Source organism: Artemia sp. Qi Xiang Cuo, chromosome 2 (assembly GCF_049724085.1).
Source record: "Artemia sp. Qi Xiang Cuo chromosome 2, ASM4972408v1, whole genome shotgun sequence".
Taxonomy (NCBI): Eukaryota; Metazoa; Arthropoda; class Branchiopoda; order Anostraca; family Artemiidae; genus Artemia; species Artemia sp. Qi Xiang Cuo.
Genome location: NC_142795.1, coordinates 13199991 through 13211194, shown reverse-complemented (window position 1 = coordinate 13211194; position 11204 = coordinate 13199991). Strand labels below are relative to the sequence as shown.

The following is an 11204-nucleotide window of genomic DNA, read 5'->3' as shown; positions in this document are numbered from 1 at the left end:
TTAAAACCTTACATATACCCAGGCATAACTTAAAACCCTTGCCCCTGGGGGGCTGCGTCAGCCCTGGAGGAATTGTTATATGATCTTTGGACTATTTTTAACAAAATAGCTATATCAAAATTTCAATCGGATGCATTTGTGGAACACGGGGGAGTTAGTTGCTTTCCGATCACTTTTGGCTTAAAAGGTAACTAGAACTTTCAATTTCCAGTCAAATGAGCCTCCTTCGAAGTTTATACGACAACCCCTTTCATAAAAACCTTATATGCCCCTGGGACATAGCCTACAGCACTTGCCCCCAGGCTCTGGGGGGTTGTATCAACCCCTGGGGCATTGTTATATGATCTATAGGCTATTTTGAACAAAATGGCTATCTCAAAATTTCGATCGGATGCATTCGGAGAAAAGAGGGCATGGGTGGGGCTTATTGCCCTCCGATCACTTTTGACTCTAAAACGACCACTAGAACTCCCGATTCCAATCGAAGGAGACCCCTCCGAAGTTTATACGACAACATTCCATATAAACCTTATATGTTAACAATGGCCAAGTAGCATAACTTAGAATCCTTGCCGTAGGGTTGTGGGGGCGCCGTCACCAAAGACGTAATTACTGGACCTTTTAACTGTGCGGAGAAATGATGGGCGTGGGGGGCCTGGCTGACCTCCAATTACTTTTGACTCTTAAAAAGGGTACCAGAACTTTTAAGTTCCAATCGAATGAGCTCCTTTCGAAGTTTCTACCACAACTCCTTCTATACGAAGTTCCATGGTCAGGAAAAAATAAATAATACATTATGCCCACATCTATGATTTCTGGTCATTTTGAGTTTGAATCATTATGCAAATTTATTTCGGCTGTTCTAAGTTTAATATGGTTCTTTGCTTTCCTTTAAAAACTTTTATTTGGCAAAATATAATTAGTTTAAAGAAAGCGCACTTAATGTATTAACTAAGAAGTTTTAAATTAATTTCGGCTACATCGGCTCTCGAAATGGAAAGAATGGAAATGGACCAACAGTCGATTTTCTCCGATGGATAACTAACTTTCAGAGTGGGTAGACTGAACCTAGGGGACTATGACGAAGACAGCCCATTCAGGAAGAACATCGATTTTTGAGTTTTCAAATTTTCAAAAAATCAAATCGATTTTTGGTGCACAGGGCTTCATTTAAATAGGGTTCAGTTGAACGGGGATTCAGTTTCACAAGGGTCCAGCTGCACCAGGGTTCAGTTACACCCATTCCCTAAATAGTATCTACAACAATTCACACCTTGTTGTTTTACTACGTAGTAAATGTGAAACATAAGGTCCGAAGGACGATAGTATGTATTTTTAGTAATTCTTTCTTACTGTGGTAGATGAGCAGAGGGCTGTTACTTTGATACCACTATCATCGCTTTTTTCATAAAATCAAGCAAAACAGACAGTCCGGTAGTGCAGCCATTCAGACCTTGTCGCACATATTCTAGTAATTAGCAACATCCTAGCGTTACTACTTCGGAGAACCAAAAGTTCGGTCTTCATTGTCAGATTCTGGTACGAGATTCCGGAAACCACAACAAAGAAAACCGGTAGTTTGTTGACGGATCTGTCGAAAGTGTGATTCCAGAACCTGTTAATGAAAACTAGACTAAGAGTAAACTTGTAAGAAGGTGTGACCTCGCCCTGAAAGTTATCACAGGATTTAGACGAGCTTCACAGGTTTTTGGGCACTTTTTTTTAAGAGGCTTTGAAAATTCATGGTGACAACACTGGTTTACATATTTCTTTTGGGTTTAGAAAATAAATCTCAAAGGAGTTAAAAAAAAACAGGAGAACTGCTCAAACGTCAGCGTTAGGAGCGTAGGCTGAGATTGGCAACAGGCCCCTCAAAGATAACTTTCTGATGATGTCTGATCATTGAGAAAGACTTGTTTCTGTTTATTTAGTCAGTGACGTAACTGAGAAGGTTCCAAACATACTCATCACCTTTATTATTCTTTTTTCGAAACATACTGGTTAGTTTTAAACAACTAACAGTTTAATTATGACACGACACGCTGAGTTCTTTGGGAATAAATGCGAGTCCTTTGGGAGAAGGGAGTCCATCTGTTTACAAAAGGATCGATCATTTGGAATATACTTAACACTTAAGAGAAAAGATTTATGGATTCTGTAGAGCCGTTCAACTTTCCTCGTTGAGGACTCAGTTTCCTTAACAGCTTTAATCAAAAAAGTCCAATCCACATTCGTGTTTAGCTAGACATCAATGTCTAGGCATAATCATATATCTACCAATTCTACTTCTTTCCTCTTTTTTAAGCAAACCCCGATCGGTCTAAGGTGGCGATGGTTAGAAACTGATGTCTAGCTAGCCACACGTGTGAAAAGGGTTAAAACTTCATTCTTACAAGAAATATCAAGCAGTTCTTCTGGAGAATGTTTTGCATAGAATCTTCAACACTGTAGACATTAAGTATGGGCGTCGAGAACCACCCCTGAGACTCAGGAAAGATTTAATGATGGCCCCTTACCCCACTGTTTTTTTTAACAATAAAACAAATAATCTAATTTTTTGCATTATAACAAGAAATTAAAATAAAATTTTTGAGGCTTCGAAGGCAGAAGCTCTTGCTACAAATACATAAAAAAAAGCTTTTTTTTCTTTTTCTTTATTGCAAGAGAGCCAACGAGTATAAAAGAAGAACGGCTACAAAATAAAACGCTGAAATTTAGAAAGCACGCAATCGATAAAAGTATTGATAACAATTTAGAAGTTTAGAAGTATTCAATATTGGATTCTCTGTTGTGTCCAGTTTGAACATTGCTCAATTGAAGTTGTTGCTGAATGTTCTGATATATACGAAGATGAATATATTCATCATTTCCAACATGAACCTGAAAAAGAAATGGGGTTGAATGAAAAGTAAAGAGAATTATGTTTTTGGCAACCAAAAACCAGGAAAATGAAAGCTAATCTAAGACAAATATGATAAGTCAGTGGTTCCTTACACCACACTACTTTATTTAAAAAAATAATAATAAAGAGAATGCAGAAATATATATATATATATATATATATATATTATATATATATATATATATATATATATATATATATATATATATATATATATATTATATATATATATATATATATATATATATATATATATATATATATATATATATATAAATGTATATATATATATATATATATATATATATATATATATATATATATATATATATATATATATATATATATATATATATATATATATATATATATATATATATCAATGAGTAAAAATTTTCATCAAGAGGGATGAATCGAATTAGATATAATATAGCCCAAATGATTAGGTTTCACGTCCAAAGCCCTTTATCCATAAAAAAAGAACTAGAATGAAAAAAAAGACTACACACAGAAGGAGAACAACTAAATCTGAAGAAAATTTCAAAGTTGTTTTCCAAAATACTAAATCCCCCAATTAATAATACATCACTTGATAAATGCAGCTATAACTAATATGGTACTTAGCTGAACTCATTATGTGTTGACTGGGAAATTATTTGTTTTACTAGAGAAACACTTTAGTTGTGCGCTGTTTTTTTTTTTTTTTAAACCATCAATTTCAATAAATTATGAGAAATGATAAGAGTCTAACATCTAAGGATCTAACAAGGGTCTAACATCAAAGAACGTTGAGAGTTCTAGCCACATTTGACAAATTCGGAAGTATAATTTAGAAAGTTAAGCAAAATTCTTGCCCGGGGCCAGAAAAGGATAGTTTTCACCTGTTCTCGAGCAAAGCCTACACTGGAGTTTGATAATCATTATCAGAGAGGGCTATCAATTGAGCTTAAATTTAAAGCTGAAACAGCAAAAGGATACAACAATTCCTAGGCCTACTGTAAAAATAATTTCTTAGAATAGTAAACAAAAAAATAGAGATCCCAGCAGGAGCATTTCCCTTTGGGTCAAAAGTGCTGCTATCTACTTTCTACAAGTCATTTCTGTTTGTGATACCGGTTGATTTTGCTATTTAAATTCTGTGTTTGGGTCTAAAGCAGAAGAATGAAATCACACATGTATCCTAACTCCAATAGTTCTCTGGTTGCTAAAGATAATGAAGCCTTTGGGCCCTTTACCGTAATGATATTAGAAAGTTGGCACATGGCAAGAAAACCAACTATTGCACTAAGATATAAGTATTTTTCTTTTAATAGCCGATAACCTTTAAAAAGTCAACATCATTTTCTCTTTATGCAAAAATTCATTGACAAGGCATATTATTTTGCAAATTTTGAGGGGACGAGCAATAATCTGGATGGCTGGGCTAAATGAGATGAGCACTGACTGTTGGTGTCAATATAAAGAGGGAGCAGGAATGAGAAAACTCCCCCCAGATTTTGAAACATATCTTTTCTTTTACATTTTTATTGAAAAACCCTCTTTTTAGATATTTTCATTGGAAATCGAAACAAAATTGCCCACCCTCCCCCACATTCTCGTGAATTGCCACCAATGGCCATGATTCGTTGCCAAAACAAGGTAACTCGTGATTCGGTGCTAAAATTAGCTGAAGGCACAGAGTTGGCCTGTACCCCAAAGCCTCTCCCCATCAGCTTTTGCAGAAGGTAGGCATGTTACACCTTGTTTGTGGTGTAATCATGCAAGGGTTCATAAATTGTGTGACTGGAGGAACAAAACTAATACCATGATCTCTTCAACATCATTCCCACCACCACTTTTTCAGAAAAAAGGTAGAGAGGTTTTTTTCTAACAGGCTTGACATACATAGGGCAAATACACAGGGTTAAGGCGGTGGAGAGGATGGGTTTTCAGAGGATACGACACTTTTGAGCCCAAACTACCTTCCGCGCTAAAGTACATGGATTCACTTGGAATTAGGTGTGCAGGTGGATACAAAAAAAAAGACTTTAATGAAAACACTGCATACCATTTTTTTGTGCAGCACAGGCATAAATAGGATTCACAGTTATTTTTTTAAAGATGTCTCTCGTATTACGAAAAGACACTCTTAAGCAAGCAGGAATAAAGCCTGTTCATCTTCAGGGGCGTGGGGTTACATACTTTTTCTAACTAGTCAATCTTTTTTTTTTCGCTTCTAATACATTTGTCCAAGCACTTGAGGGCTAGATTCTAGCCCTTAGGCTACAGACGTACCAATTTCTTCCAGCATTTAAGAGCGTGCACGTGCAAGAGAGACAGCGAGATAGTAGTGTGGAAAACATGTTAAGTGAGATAGTGTGTAGCTCTACAAATCTTTCAAACTTAAAAGTCATTTGTTCTGCTTTCAATTTTCTGCTTTTTCAATTTGCAATTCAATTTTCTGCTTTTGTTCTGCATTCAATTTTCTTTTGTCTGCTACGTCAGTTTAGCTCTTTAGTTTGACTTCAAGTTCCGCCATATTGGCTAACAACTGATGCAAGTTTTTCCGGTGCTTTTTTCCTTTCCTTTTTTAACTCGTTTTCTCTTCTCTTAAGTCGATTTTTTAATATTTTTTTTATCCATCAGTAAAGATTTCCAGATGCAAAACTGAAGTACTGGGCTTTATTATTTTAATTATTTAATTAACTGTTTTAACTAAAAGTTTACACCTAACTGTGGAAATTGTAATTTTTTAGCAGGAAACTTCAGTTTTATATATTGAAACATTGGTATAAACAGGTTGAACTTCAGGGTAAAGATCAAGGATATGATAAGTCCCTTGATTTTTGAAGTAAAGTCAAGTTGCCATCACGCCATAACTAATTGGAGAAAAAGCCAAGACAAATAGTCTTAGAGAAAGGCAAAGCTGGCATAAGCCTTTTTCAGAATTGCATAAAAATGACAGCCTTCCCCTTACTCAGAACTTTAATCTCTTTGAAAAGCAATAAAACTAGATAAGCCTTTTTTGAAGCAATGCTAAACAAAATTTCCAGTTTAGTGTAAAGAGCAGGAGGTTGATAGGGGGGTGGGCGTCCACTCATACATAGGATAACTCCGATTATGACATTATGATTAGCTCTGTCATAATCTCCGATTATGACAGAGCTAATCAATTTTTTTTTTAATGAAACTGACGATCGACATTAAATTTAAAAAAAGGAAATTATCAGTATATAACACCTCCCTTTTATATACAGTAAAGAATCCCCATTGCTTCAAGTCGATTGCTGTAACAACTAGAACAATGTGATAAAAGCTGATTGTTTCATTACAATATGCATCACAAAAGGGATGTTTTTGTCTATTCACATTGGCTTCAAACAACAAAGTCTGTGGTTCGAATATATTGAAAAGCAATCGAAAAAAAAAAAAAAAAAAAAAAAAATGCAATTGCCCACTGACTATATATCTTGCACTTAGAAATGCTTTCAGCAAAGCACTAATCAAGCTTTGGCGTGAAGAGCGGAGGGGTTGAAAGGCATTCACGAGATAACATCTGTTTATTTAAATTCTTAAGGCTGATCTTTACTTTCCTTAGAAAAAGACTTGCATTTTCCATTTAACTATTTTAACAGCTAAAAAACTGGACATCATGTTTAAAGATGCTCAAACACAAAGTAAACAACAACTAAAAGAAAACAAATTATTTTGACGAATGCTCCAGCGAGGCAAAGCTGGGTATCTCAGGAGATCGATACTGCAATGAATTGTTAGCATCAGTAGTAAATTCTATTGTTGGTTTCTTAACTTTTTAGTACAGCTTATAATAATCTTTTTTTTTGCATTTGTACATTTCTTAAAGTTTGACAGCTGTAACTCTTGGGCATCAAGACCCCAGGCAGGAATAGAAGTGTTAATACTTATAAGGAAAGTAGTAATAAGAAGCATTATTGGAGTCATGATTTATTAGTTGAAATCTCACTGAAGACAAAAGCAGCGTGGCCCAAGGGTGCATACAGTACCCGATAACGTCAGCAGCCCCTCAGTAAAAAAGATTACAATACTATTGATAACGTGAAATTTATTGAAAAAAGTAAAAATTTTATGATCAATAACGTTGACCCATAATTGGTCCAGTTAATTGTTATTGGTTATTGTTGTTTAACCCATAATTGGTTATTTGTTGTTTTTTTTACCCAGGGGTGGTCGTATAAACCCAGCGGTCCTAGAATGCCGTGAGAGGGTTCGTTTGACCGGAAATTAAAAGTTATAATGTCCTTTTTAAGTGACCAAAAAGATTGGAGGGCAACTGGAGCCCCTCCCATGCCCATTTTCCCCCAAAATTATCTGATCAAAATTTCGAGATCGCCATTTTGTTCAGTATAGTTGAAAGATCAAATAACTATGTCTTTAGGTGTAAAATAATCTCCTACAGTCCGTTGGGAGAGGCCTGTAAGCTTTGAAATTTGCCCATTGTTTGCGTATAGAATTTGTTATTGGGAAGTATACAGACTTTTTTCTTAGGGGGGGGGGGGGGTTGTGCTTGGGATGGATTCCTATGGGGAGAATCTTCCTTGGAGAGGGACATTTCCTGGGGGTGAATATTACAGGCGAAATGTTACACTGGGAGGTTTTGACAGAATTACTATACGAAATTCGTTTTAACTTTCTTACATTCTCTTTGCCAAATTTTTCATGTGGAGATGCTCCGAGGGAATTATCCAGGTTTTCCCCCCCCCCAGTGTTTTGATTACCGGGAAGTAATTTCCACGGAAGGGGGCATTTCTAGAGTGATCGAGAAACCGATTAGAAAGTCTTATTCAAATGAAATAATGCTAAAGAGAATTTTCAGGCTGAATCGTCCGCAAGCAATCTTACAGGAAGGGGAGATTCTCAGCGAGGATGGAACTGTCGGGACGGAACAAGACGGGAGGGGGTACACTATACGTTGGATGAAATTTCCACTGAGAAGTTTCCCGTGAGGAACAGGGGTATATTTCATAGAGGGTGAACCAGACTTACCGGTATTATTTGAAAAACAAATGGAAATTATTCGATATATGAAAGGTTGCCTCCTCCTCGCTAAAGTTTTGAACTTAAAAAAGTCCCAATTTTTGAAGAGCGTCTACTGAAAAACAGGGGTCGTTTAATTATTATAGGAAAATTTTTTGTAAAGGTGCTAACAGTTTTAGCGTAAAGAGCAAAGTATTGAGGAGGGGGGAACCCTTCATATACGGAATAAATCTGCCAAAATTAATATGCAAATTTTGTCTTAATTTCGCATGTACGTTGAGCCAAATTCAAACCTGCATTAGTTCAAAAACATTCAGAAATTAAATAAAAAAAAGAAGTTTCTAAGTGAAAGTAAGGAGCGACATTAAAACTTTAAACAAACAGAAGTTGTTCCTTATATGAAAGGGGCGCTGTCCCCTCCTCAACACCTCTCTCTCTCTCTCTCTCTCTCTCTCTCTCTCTCTCTCTCTCTCTCTCTCTCTCTCTCTCTCTCTCTCTCTCTCTCTCTCTCTCTCTCTCTCTCTCTCTGGAAGTTTCTAGCTAATACCCTAGGCTATTCCTAAGATATTGCAGAGAAACTCTTTTGACTACATTGATACACATAGTGTCTTTTATTTTGTTAACACCCTCCTCAACATTGTTTCATCTTAATACCCTTAACCTTTTTGGAGACCCAGCATTAAACATGCCCCCTTTTCCCAATAATAAATCCTACATGTAAGCGATGGGCAACTTGCATAGCCTATAGCCCTAGCTCTACAGGCTATGGGGGGGGGGGGGTAAAGTCTTCCATGGAAGTATAGTTATTTGACCTTTAGACTATTTTTAACAAAATAACTATATCAAAATTTTGACTGATTGTCTATGAGGGATGGCAGCTATACAAGGTATGGAAGAAGGCAGATTATCCTCCAACCACTTGTGACTTTTAAAAAAGGTACGAGTACTTTCAATTTCTATTCGAATGAGCCTCCTGGGAAGTTTCTACGGCCACCACTACGATATGAACTGGTTTTGGGGGAAAAAAGAAAATATATTGAAGGCTTATGGCTCTCTACTACAAGAAATGTTAGAGTACTGTCTCTGAAGTAGAAAAAAAATTAAAGGGTTTATAATACTTGATATTCAAAATCAAATATTTCTTTCTTTATTGTGGTAAGTTATGTCATTCATATGTAAGTTTTAGATTTAATTCCAAACATTACCTGGACGTAACTGGCAAAATGGTTGACAGCGAAGTAGCATTTGACCAATGGAAAATACAGAAAAAGAAAATTATTTTATTCTATAAAGCTTGCTTTGTTCTACAATGTTTCTTCTTCTTTTCTTATATGTTGTGGGCTTTTCAGTTGTCCAACATAACCCTCTTCATTTTCGCCCTTAATCTGCTAGTTGCATATCTAGAGCAAAATCTTGGGGGGATGGGGGGCAATGTGACAAGGGCGCCAATTATTAACGAATTTGCCAAGTTTATTTTTTTTTTAAGTGTAAAAAACAAAAAATGATGGCGCCGGAAAAAATCTTGGGGGGAGGGCCGCTCCCGGGCCCCCTGGATCAGCCAGTTTACTCTCCTCTACACTGCTATTTTTCTACTTCTGTTGCAAGGACCAAAAGCTTGTTAATAAATTCAGTCCATATCACATCACACTAAATGAATTCCATAGTGGAGCTTGGGCTTAGGTGAGAAACACAATCTTGAAAAAACTTGGTACAAATTACAATGGTAAAACATAAAGAGCTAAAAAGAGAATAGAAATACCTTCACAAAGAAGTTTCTTCCGGCAACCACTTGGCTTTTGTAAGCAACAGGCTGAAAGACACTAAATCGTTTACCAAGACGCTCTTCCACAGCTGGCCTAACAGAAGCTGTAACCTGCATAACAGTTTCATCAGGCGCTTTGAGGTCTGAGGTTCCACCAACCATCTGCATTGATCCAAGAGTGACACACACTGACAAAACTGTGAGAAGACACAAAAAAGTTTTCATACTACAAATTTCTTACCAATGACAACCTAGAAAGGCATTAAAACTAAATATACAGATTTCTCAGATTTTGATTTTCCTTATAACAGAGAGATCTGCAAATCGAGATAGAGCATGTTAAACCAGGCATAAATGCAAAAAGCTAAGCCTTTAAGTGACAGGGCATAAAGAGTTTCAGGAAATATAAATCTTTATACTTATTTTTTCAGTTTATGAACTGTATAATCCAAAATTTATTTTTAAATTGCACAAACAAAAGTGACAAGGATAAAATAATTACTCGTCTCGTATTTTATCATCATAGTAGCTCACAAGCATAGGTGCAAACTTTAGGGACAAAGCTACCCCAAAGACAAGGATCAATGATCGTTCCTTGCATTTAAGACCACTAGATTGTTCAGAATTCAGATTCAAAATTCATAGGTTCATGTCTATTTGTGCAATTGCTGTGACTTTTGTGCTCCCCTTTGTTTCACTTGATAAATCTGTTTGAACATAAGTGAAAACTGCCTAAAAGTAAACTCCCATGCTTAGGTTAAACAGGAGGGACAGCCCCCTAGATTTGCCACTGTTAACAAAATTCTCTTAATACATAAGTGTATTGAGGCAAAACATAAATATGTAGTCACTGTTTACATAAATATACAGATGGCTGAAGAACATCAATATGTGTTGGCTAAAAAACTCATGTATAAGTTTGGACCATTTTTAGGGGGCTGGGGAAATAGGTATTCTCACAAGACTGATAGAAAGTAACCCACACCCCCACTCCAAGGAAATGCATGGCCTATGAATTAAGTTTTGTGTGTGTTATCAAGCCTCTAAGACTGTGACTTGTGTGCACTAAGATCTAACTGAGAGGAATGGGTTAATACAACAAAAAAACGAGTTTTAGATCACCTCTAATGGAGATAACACTATTCTAGCAGAGAAACCCTCTTAAAGATGGGGGATCTTCCTATTTTGCAAAAGGTAAATGCACACATTAATACTAACAGTGAGGAGGGAAAACAGTCAACAATTATGAACAGTCTTATCCCTTTAAAAAAGGCTACAGCTCCTATAGATTTTAGCTTGTAAGGCTTGAATCTAGCAGAATCTTCACTTGATTTTTGGATTGATAAAACATGCTGACAGAAAAACACTGAGTTTTACAATATCCTTTCTCAACAACTTCTTATTTTATTATATGTAACAGTTTTACAAAATATATAGAGAACAATCTAACAATTTGATACACATAGTGTCAAGGGAACTTAATGTTGTAATAAGCAGCTTCCAATGTGAACTTAATTGTTGTTAATATTGTCTTTTACAAGTATAATT

General features: G+C 36.0%; 1 protein-coding gene across 2 annotated transcripts in view; it reads right to left on the bottom strand.

Moving 5' to 3' along the window:
- Positions 1-2628: 2628 nt before the first annotated feature.
- The window catches only part of LOC148954921 (cystatin-B-like), a 29267-nt gene continuing 20691 nt past the window's right edge, over positions 2629-11204 (bottom strand). Inside the window, exons 2-3 of one of the 2 annotated variants that reach the window (XM_089107990.1) lie at positions 9654-9907; positions 2629-2880 (exon numbers count right to left, since the gene is read on the bottom strand). In XM_089107990.1, coding sequence (XP_088964116.1) covers positions 2761-2880; positions 9654-9881 — 348 coding nt within the window. In that variant the 5' untranslated portion in view covers positions 9882-9907 and the 3' untranslated portion in view covers positions 2629-2760. The remainder of the gene's footprint in view (positions 2881-9653; positions 9908-11204) is intronic. The other variant, XM_089107991.1, reaches the window with a different exon arrangement.